The sequence below is a fragment of the Amblyomma mixtum genome, chromosome 3, assembly GCF_055824585.1.
Source record: "Amblyomma mixtum isolate Tamu chromosome 3, ASM5582458v1, whole genome shotgun sequence".
NCBI lineage: Eukaryota > Metazoa > Arthropoda > Arachnida > Ixodida > Ixodidae > Amblyomma > Amblyomma mixtum.
In genome coordinates, this window is record NC_143014.1 from 66110387 (window position 1) to 66136910 (window position 26524).

The window sequence follows — 26524 nt, forward strand, 5'->3', positions numbered from 1 at the left end:
TTGCGGACTGGCTACAAGCTAATTTGAAAGTTTCATTTACGCTGAGTATCCAAGAAATATTAAATGAGTCCCGCCGTGTTACGAGATCCTCTATAAAGGAGCCCTCACAGTCCAGCTGTAGGCTTGACACGTTAATTAAAGTGACCATGAAATGGTATTTACTGAGGGTAAGAAAAGCGTACGAGCTATCAGTATTCCGTCGCTCATCACCGCACCGCAAAAAATTTAAGCCTAGCTTAACACAGGTAATGTCGGCGATCAAAAATGACTCCCTCATCTACCCCTTCAAATCATACACTCCGACGGGCCAGAAAAAAAAAAGCAGACAGGTCGGCACTGTACCTCACCGCGCCCCATCCCGCCCACGTAGATCGGGAACGCCCCAATGAGAAGGCTCGCCCAGACTGCTCACTGACGTCATCGGGATAGGAACGGCTAAGAACACGCGGTGAGGTGTCGTCCTGATCGGTTGCGAACAGCAATTTATAAAAATTATTTGTAAATTGTAGAGTCCACGCAGAGCTTCAAAATTCGGCTCGAATGTTCGCAAATACCACCTGTACAGATTTGTTGCATTAGAATATGAGCGTCAAAATCACTTCAGGGTCCCATTAAGCTGTTGTGAAGAAGTCAGCGCAAAAAAAAAAAACGAGGGACAGGAGAGGACACATACGACGTTCACGAGCGCTACTACCACCTGTTTATTCATGCTGTAGTACAAGGCATACAGGAAGGGAATGGCGAGCATGCGCGTAGAGAAGGCAAAAAAAAAAAAGCACTTTAGTCGAACAATAAGTTATTAAAAAACGTATCTAAAAAAGCACATTCTGCAGAATATACGTGTACAGACGTGTCAATCACACAACGCTACAACTTTCTGATATAATAAGCCTCTAAAAGGAGCCTAGCCATATCATTACTGCTCTTGCCAAGAATCGGTCACTGCTCAAATCTTGCTCTACACGTGTAGTAGAGCAAGGTGCTGCACGAGATTCGCATTAGTATCCTTATTTTCTACGTTTTTGGCACGCTGCCGCAGCCGGACATTTATACAGCGGCCAATGGCCAACGTATGAAGCCCCACATGAGAGGGGGATGCAGTAAACCACACCTATGACACCTATGACACACCTATGACACGGCCGCTGTCGGGTTCATCCTGTGCCCGCGCTTGTCTGGTCGAAAAAACCGGCCTACGACTAGTCGCAAACCCGTTACCAGCTGTCGGCCGTCAGCAATGTCAGCTTGGGAACCGACAATGGCGCAGGTCCGTCGACGTGTAGCAACACACCAAATGCCTGCAGGATGTAGACCCCCCTGCGAAGAACAAAAACATGTCTTAACTGTTGGACCCTTCGTAATAATAATAATAAAATCACTGGATCATACTATGTGGTGCTACAGATCTGTGGCAGCAGTATTTGTTTTACATCTCGCTTTTACAATTATCGCCTTCCATTGCGTCTTTGAATTTGATTTCGCTGCCGCTTTTTTGTTCCGGGGCTGCGTTCGCTTCTCGCGGGTAGAGGCTTCTGGAGGATGGGGCTTTGTCTCTCTCTCTCTCTCATACACACACACACACTACTGCTAACGAAGTAAAACAAAAGGGCTGACAACTTTTTTTTTAATTTTAAATCAATCCAGTACGAACGCCCTACACTGCTCTTACCTAAGACAGCACTGATATCACTGAGCCCTACTCAACGCGACTCCGGATACTCCTAACATACTATAGCACAAAACATATTGGTGAGCTGTAAAGAATAGCCACCGACTGTCGCTGAAGAAGTGAAGGAACTCTTGTGCTTGCTGGAGCTCGAGTCCATGGCTCCAGTCTTTAGGCTTGATGTATACATGCATGACATATGCGCACATGGTGTAAGTGTGAAGACGTGACCACTTCTGTACATGAGAGGCATTGAAGAAACAAGCAAGTATGGGGGATCTCTATCAGCAGCGCGAACAAAAAACAGGAAGGAGAAGATAGTATGGAGCGCTCTGTACTATCTTCTCCTTCTTCCTGTTTTGTGTTCGCGCTGCTGATACATATCGATCGCAACCAACTAGCCCGGCAGATGGTGTTATTCAAGTATGGGGCCCCGATTAGGGGCACCACCTTTGGGAGCATAATTGATTTCCCGTCAGTAAGATGCTTTTTTTTTATTGCACTCACCGCGATTATGACGTTCATCTGTCGTCATGGGCGCCATCTTTGGGTACTGTGGCTAGCTTCCACAGTGTACGCGGGAACCGGTTGGTGATGGGCGGATTAGCAAAACGCCGAGGCTTTCGCTGCGCTTTCCGGACCCAGAGATGGCGGCCGTTATGACGTCAATGAAAACTAGGTATACCGGCAGCGGTGGCTCATAGAAGGCTATGCTCAGTGATTTATTCATGGTGCTTGGGTGCTGAGCAGTAGGTCGCGGGATCGAATCCCGGCCGCGGCGGCTGATTTTTAATGATGGTGTTATACAGAAACGCCTGCGTGCTATGCGAGGTCAGCTGGTGGTCGAAATTAAATCGGGGCACTCCACTGCGACCCAATATTCTGCCTCCATCATCCCTTTCCGCAAGGTACTGTCCACTAGAAACACTTTTCCTTTCCCCGCGAAATATTCGTATTCGGCAGTCGCACTTTGGTGCCAGGGGAGATGCTAAAATGCCCGTGCACTGAAATTTCGCAGCACGTCAAGAACCACGGGGTCCAAAATTAATCGCGCCCTCTACTACGGCATGCGTTATAGTAGTTATAGCCGTTGCTTTGGCTCGTAAATTTAGGACCCGATAAATCGATCAACCACAGCGCACACAAAAAGTGTGCGACGTTTGCAAGGTACATTGACATGCGCCCAGGATAGTTGACCGTACACGAGCTGCGTTACAGGTGTTATACGGTAAGCTTGCAAAAATCACCGCTACCTGCAAGCGACCAGTCTCATCGTACTTTCTTGTCGCGTGAGTGGCTTTGACTCCTGCAACCGAAATACAGGCGCGTAGAGTTTACAACATAAGCACACGCTGCCTGCAGTTGCTCGCGACAGAAGGTTACCCGACCGACTCGCAAAACCTGGTCAAACGCCGATGGAAGTCCAAGCGTCCCTTTCGTAATACTCCCTCCTCAGCCGCCGAGATTCTTCAGCGCCCTCTCCGCTGCGCACACCCGTCGTTGAGCTTTTCCAATCTTCCTCGTCAGCCGCCCACGATGTAAAGGCAGTGCTCCAGCGCTTCCCGCTTCGCCGGTGTTAGCCCTCTCACCGTTCCTCTCGCTACCGCCATCTTCTCTGCGACCCTTTCACTGCTTTCACAAACCACCCACCCCGGTCCGCTTCTCTCTCGCTCTCCTATACTTTTTTTTTTTTTTACTTGCGCCGTCCTACGCTCTCCACTGCAGGGGCGCACCCACCAAGATAGAGTAATGGACGCCAGGGCCTCGGAGCTCGTCAAACATGAAACAACCCAAAAAGATAAAGGGAAGAGAGCAGCGCGCCAAACGAAAACAAGAATAGAAAGAAACTATAAACGGCCCCTCTGCAGCCACTCCCACTGTCCTCTTCTCTTCCAGAGAAAAGCGAAAAGGTAACACCATAAAAAGGCAAGGCGCGCGATTAGCTATTAGCGGACGACGCCTTTCTTCTTTTCCTGTCGTGTCGCTACGCGAAAAAAATAAAATTGAGAGAAAATAGTACCAGCGCCACACTTTTATCTTGTAAACTAGTCTACAAACTTTGCTGGGATGTGAAATGCTTCTCGGCTCACTTCCAGAGTGGTGAACCGGTTTTGCAGCGACAAGCAGCAGCGGCGTAACTGTCCGCGCCAGGCAGCTTGGCTTCCACGCTTGCACCGACCCGCGCTTTTACCGCTTTTGCTATGGGACACGAGGAGGCGGCACTCGGATAACTGCACCATTGTTACTGTGACATGATATTACGGATATAATCAGAAAAAAACAAACAACCCGTTAGTTTTTATGCTCTTGTAAAAGCCAGAAAGCTACTTCCAGTTCAGTTTCGTTTCACGTTTAGTCTAGGCTTTAAACCGTGTGCTGGCACCCTTTTCTCGTAGTTCTCTTTTAATGACACATTCTTGTCATTTAAAAAAGTTTTTGCTGCCGTTACACACTGTAAAGACAAAAACGAAACAATTTTACGCTACAGATGTGAACCGCATGCCGCGAAAATTGCAGTAGGGTCGTAGCGATCTACAAACTCGTCTGGCAACCATAGCTTGGTCGATCTCACTTTCTCTCCTATTCTCTCTCCCCTCTTTTCCGTTGTGTGGTTTGCGCGCCGGCCGCTGGGGGTCTGTCCGTACGTCGCGCCTTGCGCTCAGCTGTGCTGGCCCTGCCGGACTTCACGTACGTGGGGGGGTGGTAGAAACGCTTTTTCCTCGAGTGGGCGGCAGGGGTTCTATCCGGAAAGGAGACGCTCGCTGTATTCCAGGGAGCGTCGTCTCGCCGGTGGAAAAAAATGAACTCCAACGTGGCGTACAACGCAGCGCCGGGTACTGCGCAAGCCGGAGTGCGGGTGAGTAGACGCACGGACAGACAGACACGAGCAGCCCGCTTGTAAACACCATTGCTAGAATAACAGGCCGTCTGTCTTGGGCACCGCGAGTTTTGAACACAGCATGGACGCGGTCTTGGATCGGCAGCGAGTGAATCCCTACTCCTGTGAACCTGTGTTTGGCTATGACGCGCACTTTCACGCTTTCGTTTGTGTTTTTGGTCGAGACGTTTTGCTTCCCGGGGAGTTCTTGTACTCCAATTGTTGTCGCCCTGGTCCTGTGAACGGCCTTCGGAGTGTTCCTGTTGCTTTGTGATCAGGCGGGTAAGAAACGCCTTTCTCACATTGGTATTCGTTTCGCCGGCTTACTGTGCGCCCACAAAATTGTAACGGTCTTCACTGTAGCCTGAAATAAACGGCGCTTCATTCTTTCGTTCTCGTTTTTGCGAGTTGCGAAGGGATTTTCGACTACACTAAATGCGCAAGTCCCGGATAGAACGGCGGGACTTTTATCTTAAATAAAGTTGAATTTTTATGTCCCAAAGCAGCATCCTGGGATATATGAGGCACGCCGTAGACAATGGTGACCTCCGGATTAACTTGATCACCTGGGGCTCTTTCACATGCTCCAAAATCTCATTACATTAGCATTTTCGTATGTCACCTCCATCGAAATGTGACCGATGTCGAACGCGCGACATCGTGTGTCAGCATTAGAGCGTCCTACCCACTGGACAACCTCAGTTGGTTTTAATAGTACTCAAAGATAGTTGTGTGCACAGAGTATTGGCGACTTGCGCACGGTTATACACACCACAGGGTTGCACACGGTTCGCGCACCACAGAAATAGGCGCGCGAAGTTCTTTTGCTTTTTTATGCGATTTCGTTGTAACTACCGGTCTCCAGTGTGCTGCAAATTTGTTGTATGCTGAAGAAACGTTGTTAAATTCGATGCTTTTACCACCACGTTACCGACGGGAACTTTCATTGACAGCAGATGTTACGCAGTACGTTAGATTTCTCTGCCTTAGTCAGCATAGCTCGCAATCGGCGATAATGCCGCAGTCTGTGTCCGCAGCCTCCGCACACCACCCTCCTGAAGCGGAACTTGAAGCGAAACGGAACTGCAGCGAAGCAGCAGCGGAATTAAAGGGCGACGGCGAAATCGAATTCAAAGACGTAAGGGGAAGGCGATCATTGTAAAAAGCGAAATGCGGAACCAGTACTGGTAACGTAGATTTGTCGCGTGACATCTTACGACCGCCCGTCAATTTTATCACAGTTGCCTTGTTCCTGCGTTGGTGCAAGTAAAAGTTCCATATTTGAAATGCAGTCTGACCCAACGTTTCTAAGTTGTCTGACCATCCTTGTGAACTTTTACTTTACCACGTTAAGCGCTCCGTATCGCCTCGTGGATGTTTTCGAATGTTGTCCGCGCTGGTGAAAGTTAGTGTCTAATCTCCGTCACGACGCAGTTTAAGACAGGATATAGTGCCTGCGCTCAGGAAAAATAAAAAAAAAACTGCAATTAAAATAGTAAAAAAAAAATCAACCTTTCATAGATGTATAGCCGCTTTCTAACGTCATATTTTTGCACTGCGCGATCGCGAAACAAAGTTTCGAAATTTCCCTCCTTCCCTGTTCCTCCTGGGCTGCTAACGAGACCGTTGTCCAAGAAATGCGATGTAATTTTACTAACATTATTACTGGCGATCCCTCCAGCGCACACGTATGTGCAACAAGAAGGGCAAGTAGGAAAAGTAAATACAGGCTATAACAGACTGAACATCGTGAGTAAATCTAGCCAATACAGTTGCACAATTACAAAATTAGCTGATACTGTGACGTACTAAACCGTAACTGCAGTGCACAATGATGAAATTTGGCATGGACAAACAAATAGCGTCAAGTGAGAAGCACCACCTGAGAGTGCTTCCGGAAGATGGAGGCTTCACACACACTTACCGACTTTTTCGGTGAAAGAGGGCTATATGCTGACGCAGTAAAAATGACACTGGAGAGAGAACGGTTCCTTGAGGTGCACCGAATGCAAGTTCGCAAACCGCGCCTTGCTCCTGCAAACCCGCGGCGGTGGCGTGGCGTTCAACTGAGTGAAGCGAAAATGGCCGTGCAGCGGTATTCCATTACACGTTAAGAACCTCAGGTGATCAAAATGAAACCAGAGCTGTTCACTACGGGCACTGTTGCCTCGGCAGGTGAAAATCCATTAACCTCAATGCTTCTGCGAATAAAGTGCGGTCGGTTACCTTAATAAAATCATGAGGCAGCATCCAGTGCAGTTCAGATGTGAGGTTTAGATATTAGTGCGACTAAGTTCGAAGTTTCATGTGCAGTAGGTCACCGAAGGCTTTTTGGAATGATCTAAAAGTACGTGCTCCACATAAGCTTCTTCCGGAGCTATTTTCGGCCACTAAGAAAATCACATGTAATGTTTGCTATGTGAACTCCTGAGAGTTCCTGTGCCGAAGGTCTGCTGCTACTTGATTAGTATTACTTCTGCTAGTGCTGGTATTAGTGGCACTAGTACTCGAACGTGACCTGAACGGCTGTAATAAACTTTGTAATTCTTGTACGATGTAAGGTCTTTGGTTTACCTTTAGTTGTTTGTCACAGACTTCTTGATCGCGACGGCAGTCTTTTTATTCTCGGAAAAATACCGATGTGTCCGTTATGCATTACAGAAGAGTTGGTATGCAGATTTAGGCAACGCGAGAGACCGGAGCATTACCGCGCTTGTGTTGTCGTTTCATGCCTTCTGCAGTATTATCGTTAAGTAGTCGGCAAAATGCCCCCGAAATTCGAGACGTTCTAAATGAACGTCGCGCTCTGTAAGGCATATTTCAGTGTTCCCCGAAATATCTGTCCACATGAAAACGCTTGGGATACTCGCTGACACGCTGTGGTAAGCCAGCGGCTTTTGAGCTTTCGGCCATACTTCAAGATGCAGGAGGCTGGAAATTTTTGATCCAGATATACAGGGAGAATGTTAGGAAGCATTGCATCTCGTGTTGTGCATCGCATTGTGTTTATCACGGCTTGCCCCTCGCCGAGTCCGCAAAGTTACACGCGTTGCAGCTGCGCGTACTTAGTTCTGGCTCAGCTGCTCTTCCGGGCACTTCCCACTTTTCTTTTCCGTGACATCCATGGTGAGTGGATGCTCTCCATAACATCGTTTTGCCTTGTTTTCGGCTCATATGTTGCCGATGTCTCCTCCCTACCCCCACTCTTTCAAGGTTACGCGCACGTTGGTCGCACGCAGTCTAATCACACTTCTGCATCGCCACGCTGTCGCGCGGTCTTGGGTCATCGCGCCATCGGCAGCTCATATGGCTTGCTCGGGTAGCAGTGATCGTATGCTACGCTTTTGGGCTGCAAGTAATGAACGTTGGGGTGCCGCAGTATTGTGTGGTGCTGTAAAAGTAATGGGGGATGGCTGCCAAGGACTGTGGAAGCTGTCGACATGACGGGTGGAAAAACTGTCGGGATTATCCATGTTTTTGTTTCCCCTTTTCCAACTCCCCAATTCTCGAACGGCACCTCGGGTCATTCCAGCGTATTGCGACGCTCACGGCGTCTGGCAAACGAGGCACATGTTGCGGAGCTGCACACCGCACGGAGACAAATACCAGAAGCAAATCGTGGTTCACCGCCGTCGCGGTGGCTCAGCGGTTATGGTGCTCGGCTGCTGACCCAAAAGACGCGGGTTCGATCCCGGCCGCGGCGGCTAGAATTTCTTTGGAGGAGAAATTCTAGAGGCCCGTGTACTGTGCGATGTCAGTGCACGTTAAAGAACCCCAGGTGGTCGAAATTTCTGGAGCCCTCCACTACGGCGTCTCTCATAGCCTTAGTCGCTTTAGGACGTTAAACCCCATAAACCAAACCAAACCAAACCAAATCGTGGTTCCTGCACGCGTTCCACATTCGCTTCTTCCCGAGGCAGGCTTTGTCAAACTGTGGTATTGCGCAATTGTTTCTGTAAATGGCAGGCAGCTTTGGGCCTAGCGTGCGAAACAAGGGTGTGCCTCATGCTACACGCATCTTGCTCGTATACGAGGTGCAACTGCGTACTGGCTTGCGCGAACCGCTCGAATCAAGCCCGCGTCAGGTCTGTGCCGAACCGTCATGAATGGTGTCTGGAGAATTTTTTATTGCGAGGATTTAGCGCTTGTTTTGAGCCATAAACTAGTGGCGGGTTGTAGCCCGTTGTAATGTATAGTGACCGGACGCACGTGCGTCCACGTTAGTAGTACTTAATGAACTGTGGAAACGAAAGGAGGCGGTGATGGAGGAAAGGTGCCAATGTTTCGAGAAGATGCCTCCGTTATCTACGCGTGGGCACTGGAATGACGCTGCAACCTTCTTCATAACAAAACAAAATATTTTACTTTTTACTTTGCAGTATGCAGCCAGCCTGCCTCTTGTTTCAGGGTAAAGGATCTACCAAGCACACATTTATAAACCCTGTCTAAATGGATATCGATATCCCGCTGATGAGTAGAAAAGTTCGCCATGTGTGTGTTAGCGCTTCATTTCGGGCTTACTGTACATAAGCACGTTGCACTAAAGGCACGGTGTCTTGAGGGATGGAGGAGGCTTTGTCAGAGTACGGCTTAGAAGAAGGCTAAAAAAAACAAACAGCCTAAACGTTAGGAAAGGTTTTGAACGTCTCCATCGCAGCACATTATAGAATTATTTACACCTGGAAAATGAATTGGCCCATTTTAACACTGGCGTGCTGCGCAAGTGTGCCGGAAAACGACGCAAAGTAGTATTTATTTAAACGCAGTTACAACAGCAAAGTCGACGTACTTGTCACTTGCAATCGCTTTAGATGGAATATTGTATTACAGCTTGGCGCATCGTTTTGTCCAGCGTGTATCACCGCAAGACCGCAGCCAGCAGGCAGTCCGCATTTTTTTTTTTTGCTCCCACACCTTCCGTCTTTGCCGCTGCCCTGCAGATGCACACGCCTCATTGCACGCCGTCAACGCGCGCGCGCTCACTGCCGCACGAGAGAGAGGGAGCGGTTGTTTTCATCCGTCGACTTCTGCGCCGAGCGCACGTTTGAAATTTTCGAGATCGGCTTTTTGAGTGGCGGGCGCCGGCGAACTTCGCCCGTCGGAAAACAAGGCACTCCACGTCTTCCGGCGAAGCGCACAGCAGCCGTTGCGTGTATGTAGGCTGCTGCTCTGAGAGAGAGAGGGAGAGAGAGAGAGAGAGAGAGTGAATGGGAGCATCTTGCCATGTCGCGCATGCGGTTTTATGGACGAGGCACCTGTTCCGTCGCATTGTTCCGCCCAGTGCCCCCTCATACCCCCCCCCCCCCCCTCCCTCCCTCCCTCATGCCCTAGAGTTTCAACTGTTTCTCCTGCCGAGTCGCCGAGTTCAGCGTGATAACATTCTCGCGTGCTTGTTCTGCCGACTTGACCTGTTGCACGCATCATTGAATCTATAGGCTGCGCGCTTTTTGCTGTAGAAAATTAATTTAGCTTTGCGGAAATATGACGCCTTTTTCTGGTCCGCTCGATCGGTGGCTACAGCGTTGTGCGCAACTGCGCGTGCAGCTGAAACATTTCTGAGATAAGCGCCGTGGCAGCACCGAACGATTCATCGTCACTCACGTGCAATCAATGTAGTTTGCCGTTTAGATATCTGGGAACATGTTTTTTTTTCTTTCCTTGCTTCGAGACTTGCGCAACACTTACGTAGGCTATAGGGCTGATGCCCCCACCTGTTGTGCGCGTAATTTTTCCCCGTATTCCTTGAAAACGCCAGTGGTACTGTTCCTCATCGACTTGTGTGAAGCAAGGGCGAGAGATGACCTGATAATCAAATTTCATAATCGTGGGGACTCGAGTCTTCTGATAGCAACCATCGTGCTGTTCTAAGCTCCTGAAAATTGCAGTTTTAAGTAAAAGCATTATGATAATGCCGGGGAGCTAAATAATTGCAGGCGCGAATGTTTTACGAACACTTCGCGCGGAGGTATAAATATAGGCTGCAAAGAAAAGAGGCAAATGCTGGCGTAATGATGAGAACCTGGTGCTTCGGCTTCTTCCTCTGGGTGTGACTGTGGAAGAGGTGGTAAGGGCATATGTGAAGGTGTCCACATTTTCCTGCCAGTGGCTCAGCAACACGCTGAGCTGGGCATAGGGGCGCAGTTACTAACTTGCTGCCAAAATTGGCACCTCCCTTGGTCAGAGACATCGCTGTATACTTCCGCATGCTGGGAACGCTGCCTAGCTGCTGGTGTTTAGCGATCATAGTCGTTAGCGCTTCTGCTCTATAGCGTATACGCATGCTCAAACGCGCCCAGTATTTGCAGCCGAGACGCCGCGACGGGGCATCATCCGCGTATCTTCAGTGTCTTTTTGCGAGCATGCATTATGCACGCAAAGCTACTTTCAAAATTTTTGTTTACATTCAGCAAATGGAAGCTCCACTCGCGGTAGGATTTCAAGGCGGCCGTACGTGCTGTGTGAGACCATCAGCTGACGCGCACCTGTCTCGCGTCGCCGCGTGGACCACGAGGAAGGCGGCTCACACTGTCGCTAAGCGCCAGCAGTGCCCGTACTGGCGGACTCGGCCACGGCTGTCTTGGCTTGAAGGCGCAGGCGCGGAGGACGAAAATGGCTGCTCTCTCCTCCCGCCGTTCCCCGCCCGTTTCGCTGCTGCTGTGGGCGGCCAAAAGAAGAAAACAGCGGCCCCCTTTCCGCCGGAGAGAAAAATCGATGCCTTTCCTTCTCTTTAATGTAACCCGCCCGCCGCCCGTGCAGTTCGGCCGCGCTAATCCCGCCGTGCAGTTTTCTTTTTTGGCTCTCTCTCCGCCGGCGCACCCCACTGCCGGTGGCGCTAGGGCTGAATTAATTGTTATCCCCGAAAGGAGTACGCAAAAGGGGAGGGGATGCGTCAGTGCTTTCGGCTTGTCCGGCCGCGGAGAGCGGCAGCGCCGCACGCTTTTCAAACTCTCCCGTTGAGCTGTTTGCTTTTTGACGTTGCCCGCACTCCGCCTTTCCAGCGTCCAGCGCTCGACCGGCGCGCTTCTATCCAAATAACACCCTTTAGTTTCTATCTCTCATGTGGCCGTACCCCGCCCCGTACCCCCCGCCGCCGCTGGCCTGTTCTTCGATCTGCTTTCTTCTTTTTCTTTTTCTCATCTTCGTGTTGCTGCGCGCTCGTGTCCTGTGAGAGGCGCTGGGGCGGCGTAGCAAAGAACACAGCGGCTTCGCCGACGCCAGCGCCGGGAGGGGGTGGGGTGTTGGCGGTAGGGCGAGTCCATCAAGGCTGTGCGCGGGGTGGTGGGTGCCGGTGGGTGGGGTCCGGCTGCTCTCCCCGGGGGCGGCTGGGCTCGGCGGCGCCTGCCATGTGGGCGACCGGCGGAGGGGGGAGGAGGGGGTGGTGTCCTTTGGAGCGTACCATCCTAGTTTGTCGCTGCGCCGATCTGGGGGGGGTTCGGACGGCGAGTCTTCCTTGGCGTGTTATTTCGCTCGCGGCCTGGGCGTTGGTGGTGTTCTTCGCTCTCGCTGAGGGCCGTGATGCAAGAGCGAATGGGAGGGGGCGGTCGGCGGTGGGAGGGGAGGGGAGTGGGTGAGGAGTTGGCTTTGAGAGTATTTTTATATTAGTTTTACGCTGGCGCGGGCGCTCCAGCTTGCCTTTGTGGTAGTCTTTCTTTCTATCTGGTTATATTTTTCTTGTGGCGGGGGAGGAAAGAAAATGGACGGGTGTACGAGGGGGGGGGGGGAGTATGCGGCGAAGAAAAGAGAGGCTAGCGACGGCGCTTTTGTGCTGTGCTAAGCCTTAGGCCGTAGGCCGTCAAGTTTGTCGGGAGGATGCTACGGACGCGAATCCACAAATGTTCCATGGTTACATTAATATGCGCGTTTGAACTGAGGTGCACTCTTAACCAGCGTGATCACTTTAAAATGCTTGCAAGCGTCGTGTGTAGTGCCCAAGCGAAGCGTAAATAACACAACTGAGTTTCATTCCGGGTTAGGAGAGTGTGCATTTTATTTTTGAGCGTGTAGTACAGGCTGTTCGAAGCAGTCATTCCACTGTTTCGTTACGTATGTGCGACTGCTGGTTTAATTTTTGTTGCGTGTAGCTTCTAGACTTGTGTCGGGCTCGTCTTCAGTGGGCGTTGTAAATTGGTAAAGGGGAAAGCTTCAGCAGTGTTAACTCACTCTGCCACTTTCACGTATACGCGAAAACGTTCGTCATGTTGGCAAGGTGCAGTAAATTGGCCGAGGACATGGTCGGTATGATTCAGATTCCTTCCCGAATCTATCCCATTTGTGAATTTCGCGCCCTTCGCTGAAGCGACGCCGCGCGCTAAGCTTCAGCCAATAACCAAGAGCGAACGCGAGGCGTGACGTCACTTCAGCCTATGGTGAAGGGTGGAAAATGCAAAAATAGCATCGTTATGTTATGCCAGCCCAGAACAGCTGGCAATGTATCGGACTGGTGTCAGTAGGTGCGCGTTCAAGATCCCTGTCGTGAAAGCAACATGCACCAGATTCCTCCATCGCCTTATTCCCCGCGTTCCTGAGCCCCGCTCCGAACACTTCTGTCGTTTTTTTAGACACTCTGGCTTCTCGAAATTTTTTTTTTGTTCTGTCGTTGCTCGTGTTTAGCTTCATTTTGGTACTTCTCAAAAGCGGACCACGCACAATGATTGGAACGCTCTGACCTCAGGTGTTGAAACTGCCACTGATCCTGATAAATTTCACAATCCCATAACTAATCTCTCTCATCTGAGAACCGTAACTACTGCTTGACTTCTTCCATACATTATTACAACATAATGTATTGTGTTCATTTTGCATTGCATTTCTATTAATTATGTTTATTGTTTGATTTGAATGCTAACCCGCCGCGGTGGCTCAGTGGTTACGGCGCTCGACTGTTGGCCCGAAAGACGCGGGTTCGATCCCGGCCGCGGCGGCTGAATTTCGATGGAGGCGAAATTTAGGGGCCCGTGTACTGTGCGATATCAGTGCATGTTAAAGAACCCCAGGTGGCCGAAATCTCCGGAGCCCTTCACTACGGCGTCCCTCATAGCCTGAGTCGCTTTGGGACGTTAAACCCATAAATCAAATAATAAATCAAATCATTTGAATGCTATTTGTATTAGCTGATATGAATTTTTTGACTTCTGCTCTGTTCATTTTTTTTTCACCTTGGCACTTTGAACAGTGAATTATAACCGGTTAACATTTTTATTCCAGTTTCATGTGATTTTTTGTTTTCTGTGGTTTTATTGTTTTATTGTTTGGTATTTTAGTCTGCTGCCTGTACCCCCCCCCCCCCCCCCCCCTCTGTTTATAATGCTCACAGTCGTGAAGGCCTTTAGGGGTATTTGTATAAATTAAATGAAGCCACAAGTATTATCGCCCTTAACGTGGCTGTTCCCTCCATCAACCTCACCTTTACCCATGTGATTATGGTGAGGACAGAAGAAACCAAAAAGCCCTGATGAGGTGTCTTCACCCTGCTTCAGGGCGACAGCAGCGATGTCCCACCGACTGAATGATGTCCAATGGCCGAGTAGTGCATGCTGATGAGTGTATGCGGTCGTGAGTCTCGATAATGCAGCCTGACTAGATAATACGTTACAACGATCCATTGCATTTCACAACACTACTACTTTGCAGAGTATTGCACATGAAATTGGTACATGACAATAAAAATAAATGCACAAAGTTTTTATCACACACTAAAGGTGGCAGTGCCAGCATTGTCACACAAGTGGTAGCTGGGCAGTGCCATTAGAAAATGGCGACAATGCAGGAAAAGTGTGTTGGAGTCTTCATTTCTTACTTCAGTGCAGCATGCCCCAAAAAGAATATAAATAGAAATGCCATGTCTCGAGAGCATTCTGCAGTGGTAATGGCAGTTTAAAAGCGCTGGGCCGATATGCTGGAAGTGTCCACTCAACGACATGTCACTTCAGTCCACGGCAATTGGTTGGAGCATCAGTTGCGGGGTGATTTATTTATTTATTTATTTATTCCTGAAATTCCCCTGGGCAGAGGTTTTATATGAGTGGTGGGCTGCTTCAGGGAAGAGTATTCAACAGCTGTCCTGAAACTCTGCACTGGAGTGATGTACTGCTTCTTCAGGAAGATCATTCCAGTCTTTCTCTGTGTGTGGAAAAAATGAGTGCAGAGTGAATGACTGGTTTGGGATGAATGGTGGTAGTGGGTGATATGGCGGTGTTACCAATTGGAACATGATGAAACTTATGATGGAGAACGAGCCTGGCTATTTTACTTCTTGTTTCTAGATTGGGATGATTTGCATTAGTTTTTAGCACTGTGCCACTAGTAGAGGAAAAATAGTCATAGAAGATAGAGCTATGTGGTTTTGGACAGATTCAAGGAAGTTAGAAAGATGAGTATGATGAGGATCCCTAACAGAACATTCATATTCTAGCTTAGGCCTTACAAGAGATTTGTAAGCAAGGGTCTTTAGAAAGGGGAGGCAAAGTTTAGACTTTGCCAGAGAAAGCCGAGGGTGCAGTTAGCCTCGTTAGATATTTTTGCTATGCGAGAGGACCATAGTGGGTTAAAATAAGTCCTAGATATTTATAAGATGCCACAGAGGATATTACTGAGCTATCTAAAAAATATAGGTGGGTGCTACGTAAGAATGGCCGTGGTGAAAACACCTTAATGAGGTTTTGTTGACATTTAAAGGCATTAACCTTGTTGCACCATTTTTCTACTGTTTGTAAGCCTGTTTGTAAGCCTTGTTGTACAGTGGGGACTTTTGAGCTATCATTGATGGGTTGGCACATAACACAGTCATCACCTAATAGATGTATATTAGAAGATATGTCATCAGGGAGGTCATTAATGTAGATTAAGAAGAGAAGTGAGCTCAGAACGTAACCCTGAGTTACACCAGAAATCGCAGGAGACAGAGGAAAAGAGTGGCTATCGGTGAAAACAAGCTGATGATTGCTGACTAAAAAGCTGCATAACCAATTATAGACAAAGGTTTGAAGATTTAGGCGTGAAAGCTTCGAGAAAAATCGATTATGGGGAGCCTTACCAAGAGCTTTCTCTGAGTCTAAAAACAGTGAATCTACAGGTATGTTAAGGTCTGGTTGGGAGCTGATGGCATTTGTGAAACGTGCAAGTTGTGTATCGCTAGATCAATTTGTAACAAATCATGCTGACTAGAATGAAAGAAATTGTTAGAAATATGAAATCTCAGGATTTGGCTAAAAATGACGTGCTCCATCAATTTAGAACGAATGCTAGTAGTGAAAGTTAGCTGGTGGTTAAGACAAGATGTTGAAGATCCTTTTTTGGGAACTGGAATGACCTTACCTGTTTCTAATCCAGTGGCACCACTCCAGATGAAATAGACTATTGAAAAATTTACAACTTAATGACACAGGTCGTTTCTTTAGCGTTTTTAAGTACTTTCCTGTCGACGTCAATTCCAGCTTTGAATAATTTACAAATGCCGCGGGGTTCAAACGTTATGTCTGGCACGACAGCGTATTGAGGATTAGGAAAACAGGGAAGATTGCCTTCAGGTTCATTAGTAAAAACTGTACAAAATGATGAGTTAAATGTTGCTGCAACTTCAGTATCAGGAATAGGGACATCATTTTCGTCGAGTATTGTTATGGATTTCTTTGGGCATGGATTAATAACCTTCCAGAATTGATGAGAGTTGTTATGCAACATATCAGGAAGTGAAGTTGAAAAGAATGATCGCTTAGTTTTTGCAGCTAGCGACTGAAACATTTTGTCAATACAGCAGTACTTTTCCCATGCATGTGACATGTTACTTTGGTGATGCGAGAGTGTTTTCTCTTTATTGCTGAGGCGCTTTAGTATGTTATAAAACCAGGGGGAAGACTGCCGTTGAGTTGCAGCAATGGTGGAAATGTGGGCTTTGATTAGTTCCTGCATTTTTTGTTTAAATATTAGCCTGTTATCTTCAACTGAAAGACAGTAGAACATATCAAAAAAGGAGAAACTAAACTGAGCTAACTTTTCATTGAAAGCGACATAATCAACTGTCATAGAGGATTATATTCCTTTTTATTTTTTGCTCATGTTATTTGAACTGATAAGTAGCGTGAATTACGGCAAGATAGCTGAGCTCGGGCAAGAAAGTTAGTGCAGGAAGGATATCAGCATGTGTGGGGAACAAGAGGTCGAGCAGGCCGGAAGACTGATTATTATGCCTTATTGGGGTGAAGGTGAGCTATGATAAGCCATACGTAAAACACGTGCTAAAAAATTCATTTTCTGTGTTATTCTTCGTAATGGCTAGTGCTGTCGGTCTACACTATCGCTGGAAAGTTGAAATCACCGAACAAAAGGATTAGTTTGTTCCGAGTGCAAAGTGCCTCATGGAAACCTGTGACAAAGCTTGAATCAGTGTTGGGATGACAGTTAAATGCTCCTAGTATTTAAAATGGGTGGGAAATTGTAGTGAAAATGAACAATATTTCCAATGGAGAGGAGATATCAATTTTAAAGTAATGAAGATTACGGTTAGTTGCTTTTAACACCCCCTCCGCCTTGCCTCTCATCATGATCGCAATGGAATATATCGAAGGTAGGTTAGGCAGTCTGAAGTTCGAGGTTTGCAATGGATGATTTTAACCAGGTTGTAGTTAAAATGACAGCGTTGCTATCTGTAGTGGAAAAAAGGTTAATGTTAGTATATAAAATAGAAAACGGACATGAGGTTTCAGATAAAATGACAGCATTGCTATCTGTAGTGGAAACAAGGTTTACAATTCTTGTAGTGTTAGTATATAAATAGAAGGACATTTTCATGGTTGCTGTTCAAACCTAGCTCTTAGCTATGAAGGATGTTGGATTACTTTCTCTGTAGAATGATCATAAACATAGGTATAGTGATCCAATATGAACCTGTTGTGTTGAGGTTTATAATATTTGCTTTGAGATTTTGCCTATTTAGGAAGCTTTTTTATGGGCAAGCCGAGCGTTTGGTGAATAGTCTGATGATACACTGAAATCGATATCTTTCAGTTTTCCTGAATTTGCCAGAATGTACTCTTTAACTCTAAAATGTGCAAATTTGACCATTATTGGACTAGTTTTATTGACGGCGAATGAGCCAGTCCTGTGTACACATTCAGTGTCTATTGGCTGTAATTTGGTGCCAAACATCGTTTTGCAGAGTTCAATCACCAAACCCTCGACTTCATTCCAAGTTTCTTCCGGGTTATCAGTTATGCCATAGAAGAGAAGGTTTGGCAAGCAGCCGCAATCCTCGTATGCATCCATTTTGATAAAAGGTGGGAAAGTTTTTCTGCACTCCGTTTTCAACAGATTCAACATTATCCAACTTTTTTTTGGGTGGGAACAGAGAAACAATTTTGTTCAATTTTCAGGAGCCGGTTCCGAATATTTTGAATATTTTGACATTTTGTGACATTTTTATTTCTTTGAGTAACTATAACTGCTCCGAATTCTATTCTTCGAGTGCAGACAAGTTGTCACCAGCAGTTTCATGATAGAACAATGATAGAACAATTTCGGCACAGTCGTATGCAATGGATAAAGAACAGCGTGGGATCGGCAACACTATGAGTGCAGGGTAGCAAGTATGGGGGGTGTATAATGAGAAGCAGTTCATTACTTGCACGGCAAAAAGGTGATGAATGTGAGCAAAGCCGATCGCTGCTGCGTTGGCGAGCCCACTGAAGCTTGGAGCACCTTTTATCTTTGGCTGATGCTGTTGGTGATCTGTCAGCTTGTGAACCAAGAGGCACATCTGGTGCACAGACAGGATGCTCAGTGGTGCACAGCTGTGCATGGGTGCGACCAAACTTTCTGCTGGTGAAGGATCCTGCGAGAGTGTGGGTGGGTTCAAGGAACTTTTGTGGTGAAAGTTCGGTGCATTGGGTCTGCTCAAGTCATTGGTGGAGGAACAGGCCAGGGAATGGGTGACTACCTGCACTGCGAAAAGGCGATGAATGTGAGCGAAGGTGATGAATGTGAGCGAAGCCCATATCTGCTGCGTTTTCCAAGCCCACTGATGGCTGCACAGTGACAGCTGACCCATCTTTCATGTTACATTGTCTTGGCTGAAACTGTACTTGCAATTGTATCAAAAACAGTAGTGTAAAAGCGAATATTGCAAAACCTTTACTGCAGGTACTTACGGTTTATAGTAAAGCATTCAAAAGTGTGTTTGATTAAAAGTAGTGGTAGGCTTTGCGCAACTAATGCAACTTGAGACAGTGGCAGCGGCATTTGCTGTTTCTTGGAGCAAGAGAATGTGCCCAGTTTAAACCATGCCTATTTGGACATGTCCACTTAGTGAACTCTTCCAGAACTTGGCCCTGGTTGTCTGTGTGAATAAAAAAGCATAGGGTGCTCAGTTATGTCAAATGATGCATTGAAACAGTGTGGTCAAGTTTGTCACATAGCCCACAAAAATCTGCAGTAATTGCAAGTTACATCTTCGAATTCCACAGTAAACCATGTGGATGATTCTGTGATGGCAGCTACAACTGAAACTTTGCTATGTGCAGCTCATGTAGGTGTTAAAGCTACAGGATGACCAAAAAGTACTATAACACTCTTTGAATTATACTTCATTAAATTTCATTCACATTTTTGAGTAGCAGTATTGTTGTATTAGTCTTCCTTCTGCTTTTTTTTCATATACAACTGCTATTTTTATTGCTATTGGTGTGATACTGCTGTGAAAAATGGCCTCTAAACAACTACTCTACACCATTGTCAGGCACCACAGGCAATTCCAGATGCTCAGATTGCTGAAAGTGCAAGTCCATCGTGCCTTTAACCTATTCCAGAAGACAGGAGGCATCAAGGGCCAGCAGTAGAGTGGAAGGTCTTGAATAACCAGAATGTGGGAGGTAAAATTGGCCGTGTGCAAAAAAAAAGCAGAATCTCGTGAAAAACATGAGAAAGCTTGCTCAGGAGCATGAAGTTAGCAACTCTACCATGCAGCTACTTGTCAGACAGGACGTAAGACTCTAAGTGCACAAATTAGCAATAGGACAGCTGCTGAGGGACCGTATAAAGTCTTTCAGACTGGACTGCCACATGATGGAGCTGAGCCGCAGTGAAGCCTCTAACCAGATTCTGTCCAGCAATGACAAGATTTTCACTCTCGAACTGGCCTGGATTTTGCAAAATCATTGAGGCTTGCTGCCGAACGGTCCTCTGCCAGTTGTGTGAGCAGAAAAAACCCGTTTGACCAAGGGCATCAGGTTTTTGGCGAGATTCAGGCCTTGAGGAGACGAAGCTTGTTTTTGTGAAAAAGATTGGCCAAAATAAACGTGAGGACACACTGCGAGCTAATCCTGGAGGGCGGCATCATTCCCTGGGCCCAAAAGAATGCAAGAAACATTTACTGGTGGCTTCAGCAAGACTCGGTTCTAGCACACATTGCAGTGAAGACACCCGAGCAGTGTAAGGCAAACTTTCTCACCTTCTGGACAGAGAAAATTTGCCTGTCAAATTTCCCTGCTCTAAGTCTGTAGGACTTCGCTGTTTAGGGGATAGCAGAGAAAAAAAGAGTGCTCTTTCAAGCAAAAATCCAATGTATAGCTGAACTGCGCTCTTAAGAATGCCCGGAGCGAAATTACTCCAGAAGGCATCGCGGCTATATTGAACAATTTTGAAAAACTTCTAGGAGCCTGCATTGAAGCATAATGTGGACACTTTACACTTGAAATATAAGCTGTTGTACAGAATTGAATGTGCTTTCAGATAAAAAAAAAAAAAAAAACGTGCCTCACTTCATTTGTGTGTTGAAAAGTTACAGTTGTTTTTCACATTACAGTATTTTTCGGTCACCCTGTAGAAGATTACTGTTATTGATTAGAATTTTGTGATAAAGGCATAAATCAATACTGGTTGTGGATTTTGGCACTAATAAAATGTTTAGCAATAAAGTGACACTTCATTTATCGAGAACGGTTAATTTCCACAATATGCGGACTTTGGGGCGCATCAGGGACGCTGTGATAACTGCTGATTGATAGGCGAATGCTACAAAGGGCACGGGCTGAACTCGATTAGTGCATGGACACTTGCGTGACCAGCAAAACACAGAAATAACAGTTATTGCCTATGAGGAGTTTTGAGTATGTAAACCATATAGAGCAACTCCATTTTAAAGTAACTTTTCGCATAGAGTACCAGTCTCAATGAGGTTGGTACCAGAAGTGAATTTATGGGTCGCTCTTGGAGGTGGTGGTTGGGGGCGTGGTCCCATTTGGGCCATGTGTTTAAAGGCATTTTCTTTGAAAAAAAAAAAAAAAATAGGGTTCAACATTTTATTGTAAATTTTCTCGCCCTGGGGGGGGGGGGGGGGGGGGGGGGGGAGTGCTCCCTCCGCACCCCCCCCCCCCCCCCCCCCCAAATCTGCCCCTGAAACACTATCTTGAATAGTCTGTGGTATTCTGAAATACATCATGCTATCTTTTTAGCACTCTGTAGGGCTATCATGCTTGGAAGATGATTGGCTAGAAAGTGAAATGCAGGAAATTGATGCTACTTTGGAAATTAGGTGACAGAGGTCCCCATACCTTTTAACAATATTGTGTGGACCAGCTGTATGCAGCATTCGTGCTGACGATGTAGATTTTTGAGAGGACAACACAAGTGTGTTCTGGTTTGTTTATGCCCTCACTCATAGTAATATTAGGGTTATGATTTGGTGCGTTTGCAAACATTCTTCAGGAGACGCTGCAGTTTTTCTGTTACTTATTGAGGTGTCCCGTTACATGGGCAGCCCCTAAAGTATTCATGCTTGTTCTCACCATCTCATCTATTGTCTTAAAAATACTCCTGTTTTTAGATGGCCCTATTGTGCAACTGCATTTTTGTGCCAAAATTTTGCGTAGTCTTCTCATAGTTTTAAGATGACTTGGTTCCATGCTGGAAGGCAAAAGGTATGGGCACCGGCATCAGGAATGCTCATTCAGTTTTAATAGCATCTAGCTGCTTCCTAGGTCCAGAAGGCATTTTATGGCTGTTCTGGGCATGTAGCCATTGTGGTGGCTCAGTGGTTATGGTGCTCAGCTGCTGACCCGGTCCCAGCCTTGGTGGTCGCATTTCTATGGAGGCAAAATGCTAGAAGCCTGTGTACTGTGTGATGTCACTGCAAGTTAAAGAAACCCAGGTGGTCAAAATTATCTGGAACCCACCACTACAGCACCCCTGATAGCCTGAGTTGCTTTCTGAAGTTAAGCTTTATACAGGGTGTTTCACCTAAGACTTTCTGCAATGTTTAAAAATAAGCTATTTGAATTAGATGCGCGCTTTTTCTGGCATAGCATTGTCAGTGGCGTAGTACATCATAATGCAGCTAAGACGTGCTAACTAGCAGGCTTGTTAACCAATATTTAATAGTTAACTTTTAAACTATTACCGTTGGGCTCCTTAATTATTGAGAGGCCTGTAGCCCACCGTAAGTAATGTCCATATCTGTTTTTAGAATTTCGAGAACGCGATTATCCTCGGCGCTGTGGCCCAACAAATTTCGCCTACATCGCGCCAAAATACATGCAGTTTGAGAAGCTTGCAGGCAAAGCAACCTCTCCAGTGAACCTAACTCGTCGAGATAGCCAAAATTTGTTGGGCCACAGCGCCCAGGATAATCGCGTTCTCGAAATTCTAAAAACGGATATGGCCATTACTTACGGTGGGCTACATGCCTCTCAATAATTAAGGAGCCCAACGGTGATAGTTTAAAACTTAACTATTAAATGTTGGTTAACAAGCCTGCTAGTTAGCACGTCTTAGCTGCATTATGATGTACTACACCACTGACAATGCTATGCCAGAAAAAGCGCGCATCTAATTCAAATAGCTTATTTTTAAAAATTGCAGAAAGTCTTAGGTGAAACACCCTGTATAACTAAACCTTCTGGGCATCTTGTGTGTCCGTGTGTGTCTTTCAACATTGCCCTGTTGCTTCGCTCATTTGCCCATAGCCTTTGTGAGTGAACTCAGTTTTTATGCCTAGCCTTTAGCCACTTTAAAGTGCTCTGAAAGGGACTGTCAATAAAGTTGCAGTATGCCTGGAATGTTAAGACAGCGCTTCATCAATATCCTCCAGCTAGTATTTTTTCAATGCGTCTGTTAGAAGCTAATTAATCTGTAGTCAGAATTTAAATTTTAGCGTTTTCGTGCCTTTCCCTCTCCTCTCGTCACTTTTTGGACTCTGAGAGGTCGGCGCTTCTCCGCCAGCCCCACCCACTCAGCCCCACCGCCAGGCGCCGATGCACGCAAGAATTCCCTGAGAGAGGGGGGCAGAGCGTCCTGACCCATCGGAACGACGCGGCTGACTGGCTGCAGCCATGGTAGCTGCGTAATTCCGAAAGAATCTAACCAGTAGCCATCTCTTAACGAACATTTTGCAGACGCGCAACACAGAGGAGAGCAAGAGTTTCAAAATGTCGCCGGAAAGGGCTCACCAACTTGCACGATTGTGGGTTCTATGTTGCGTCTCGATGGGTGTTATTTACCTCAGGTGTTCGTGTAGTGATTCAGCGAGTTTATGTAGTTTTCTCAGAAGGTGCTTCAGGCCCCCTTTATTTTGAACATTTTTTGCATCTTATGCATATTGGCCAATTTGTTTCTTCCATGGTATTGCCATGTTTTGAAGTTTTGCTCAAAATTTTTGGACTAAAATTTTTTTCGTGTGTATTACAATTCCACATTCATTCTAATTGTGTTCCAATAAGAAGCACGTTTCTGTTGACGCATTTTCTATCAAAATATTTGGAGAAAAAAAAAAAAGCTTCTGTAGCACCTCCCAGAAATAGCTTTTTCTGTAAGGCAACAATATTTTTTTGTAGCTTTTGTAGCTTTAAGTATTAGCTGTCACGGTGGTCAGTGGTTATACTAGTACGTGGCTGCTGACCCAAAAGACATAGGTTTGATCCCGGCTGCGGCGGTCGCATTTTCGGTGTAGGTGAAATGCTAAAGACCCATGCGCTGAGCATTTGCAGCATGTGCACCTAGCATGTGCACATTGAAGAACCTTAGGTAACTGAAATTGTCGGGAGCCCTCCACAACGGGATCCCTCATAGCCCGAGTCCTGTAGCTTGAGGTACTAATAAGTTTGACCATTGAAACTTTCAGGTGCTTTATGTAGTCACACAAATAACTTTTTGTATATTTCAGAATTTTTGAACTATTTCATTTCCTGTTATAAGCTCAACGTTACAAGTACACGCCATAAGTGTTGCCACCATTTGTGTTAGACACACTTTCACATTGATGCTTAATATTTCAGGAGAGTTGAAATCTGGGCCCATTGGCACACACTTAGAAGGAAACCAGTCAGACAGACGGACGACTAGAAAAGGAAGGCATACACAATGACGGGACTGCCATCTGTGCTTTATTGAAACAAAAACATTCCCTCTTGCCTCTTTTCTCATCCTTTGTCTGTTTGACTGTTTTCCTCTTAAAAATGCTTAATATTTCTATCTGAAGAGCATACTATAACATAGTACATTCATTTAGCTTCAGTGCATAATTTACAACAAAAAAATGAAATGAACCTACAAAACACCCATTTATTACACAGTGTCAATTAAAGCTTCCATTTTATTTGAATTGACTCTTTGGTGCCGTCATCAGGTGCATTAAGAATTTTCGCTCAATTCGAACTACACATAATCTGAAAATTTTCAGCCTCCATTCGAGTTCAAATTATGTAGCCAACTGTATGTTTCTAATGTGGTTGCTCTGTCAACTGCGAAATTAAACTGATTGTGCATGGCATTTTAAAATTTTTATGGGGAAAGGTTCAGAGCATTGAATGAATATTTAATGTTGAAATTATGGCCACTTGTTTCATTGTAGATGTTCTTTCGAGATGCATGTAAAATGAACAAAATTTTCACTGCTTTGCCTCTTGAGCCATATGAACATTGCACTTGAAAACGTATGCTAGAAACGTATGCACTTGAAAACGTATGCTATACTCTGTGCCTACACACACAGCTGGCTATCAATATTTAAGCATGATGGCAGTCTTCTTGTCTTTCCTCTGCTTTGTGCTTTATTTTTTTTAGAGGAAACGAAAAGAAATTATGAATTGCAGGGTTTAACATCCAGAAGCAATGTTTGGGGCATAACACTGCACATTGTATATGTGGTGAGCAAGCGAGCACTTGCTGAGGAATCTGCATTTTTGAGTGAGACATGGCTACTCAAGTGGTTTGCAGCTGATTTTGAAACTGAAGTGTGCATTTGCCCATCACTGCTTTGTTTTCATAATGCTGACTATTGGAGACAAACTCTCAGGTTTATGACATTGTATTGTTTTTTGGCACAGTATGTGGTGACTAAAAAGCTCCTGCATTTACATTTTGTAAATGCTAGCCAGTGTGAAAGTGATTCAGGTAGGCTTGGGATATGGGGTTCATGCTATTGTGGCTGCTCTCTTGGAGGGGCCTGGGCACATTTATCGCGGCCATTTCACTCCAGGAGGTGGTGAAAAAATCTGGGAGCTGTTTTTGTAAATTTGAACTGCATAAATGAGTATAGACACCTAACTCTTGGGTGCATGTTTTCTTGTTTGTAATGATGCATACGGCATTATTATACATTAATCACCATGTGGAATCCTCCTATGACCGCTAAATAATTTATAATCGAATTTCTTTTTCGTGCTGTTTCGGCTTCAACAGCCAACCCATTACTGTGACCTCGAAGTAAGGTTAAAGGTCACGTGAGGCATGAAAAAACTGCAATATAATCGCTGCTTTTGCATTCATTGTTATTCCGGCTCTTGAGGAAGGCTGGATTCAGCACTGTAGTGAATTAAAAATGATGAAGCAGCAATTATATCGATGTTTTTCTATGCCTGTGACGTATAACTCCTCTTTGACATCACAGCCAGTTGAAATCGGCAGTTGAAATCGAAACTGAAACAGCATGACGGAAAAATTTGATAATAATTTATTTAGTGGTCATAGGCGCATACCACATGGTGATTCATGTGTAGTAGTGTCTTCGGCATTATTGTTGAGAATAAAACATGCCACAAAAGTTAGGTGTCTATACTCCTTTAATGCGCAGACAATTAAAAGGGCCCATTACTAATAAAACTCTCACAGGACGGTTACCACTTGCAACGTGAATTTCAGCTAAAGCAGACTGAACAACCATGCTCATATGGGCTCCCCCTAAATTGCTAGTCAAGTCCTTCATTGCTCCTTCGACTTTTACTTACCTTTGACAACATCTCGACTTGTCAAAGGAGAAAAACCAGCCAAAAAAGACGGAACACACAAGGAGAGAACAACACAGGACAAAGGCTTTGTCTTTTGTCCTGTGTTGTTCTTTCCTTGTGTGTTCGTCTTTTTTGGCTGGTTTTCCCTTACCTCACAACGTGGTGAGATGTCCACCGAGAAGTGGGACAGTTTCTGAATACCTTTTATTTCCTCAATACCAATTTTTTTTTATCTTCTCAATAATGACTGAAGTGCATAAATGTTTTGCTGCTCTTTCAGGACTACCCAGCAGGAACTGGACGAGAATGACCCAGCATGGACAAGGGCACTCTGAATGCAGCTTTCAGCTGCTTAGAGGGCATTTACACCAACCAGAATGTGGGCAAGCACGTGAGCGCCTTGTTGCAAGCTAGTCGAGGCTCTGCCTCCCATTTTTTGCCTCCCTACCCACTGTTCCCACCTCTTGCACCACCATTGCCGGCGACCGATGACTGTGCCAAAAAAGCTCATCTCCCACAGCCACAGCAGCCGCAGCAGCCGCAACAGCAGCAACAGCAACATTCCAGGGTAATCAATGAATGAATCTTTATTTAAAAAGGGCTTAATTGCCTTGGGGAGGGGGGGAATTAGAATGGGGAAGGGCTATTTTATAGATATCTAGATAGATATTATTGACATCCCTTAGAATTAGGGCAGCGGTGAGTGCCACCCTGCCGAGTAAATTAAAGTAGCTGTTTTATTTATAGTTGTACCCTAATATTGTGACCCCC

The 26524-nt window shown here is 46.0% G+C and overlaps 1 protein-coding gene and 1 long non-coding RNA gene across 4 annotated transcripts in view; one reads left to right on the forward strand and one right to left on the reverse strand.

The window, feature by feature from the left end:
- The window catches only part of LOC149350480 (uncharacterized), a 30795-nt gene extending 28083 nt beyond the window's left edge, over positions 1 to 2712 (reverse strand). Inside the window, exons 1-2 of the long non-coding RNA XR_016289453.1 lie at positions 2174 to 2712; positions 1132 to 1317 (exon numbers count right to left, since the gene is read on the reverse strand). This is a non-coding gene — a long non-coding RNA (uncharacterized LOC149350480). The remainder of the gene's footprint in view (positions 1 to 1131; positions 1318 to 2173) is intronic.
- A 1570-nt stretch (positions 2713 to 4282) lies between these two features.
- LOC149350482 (uncharacterized) overlaps positions 4283 to 26524 on the forward strand; it is a 63587-nt gene continuing 41345 nt past the window's right edge. For 2 of the 3 annotated variants that reach the window (XM_089579507.1, XM_089579509.1), the window contains exons 1-2: positions 4283 to 4523; positions 26034 to 26321. In XM_089579507.1, the coding sequence (XP_089435633.1) occupies positions 26070 to 26321 (252 nt within the window). In that variant the 5' untranslated portion in view covers positions 4283 to 4523; positions 26034 to 26069. Of the gene's footprint in view, positions 4524 to 17697; positions 17816 to 26033; positions 26322 to 26524 lie in introns of all 3 variants that reach the window. The other variant, XM_089579508.1, reaches the window with a different exon arrangement.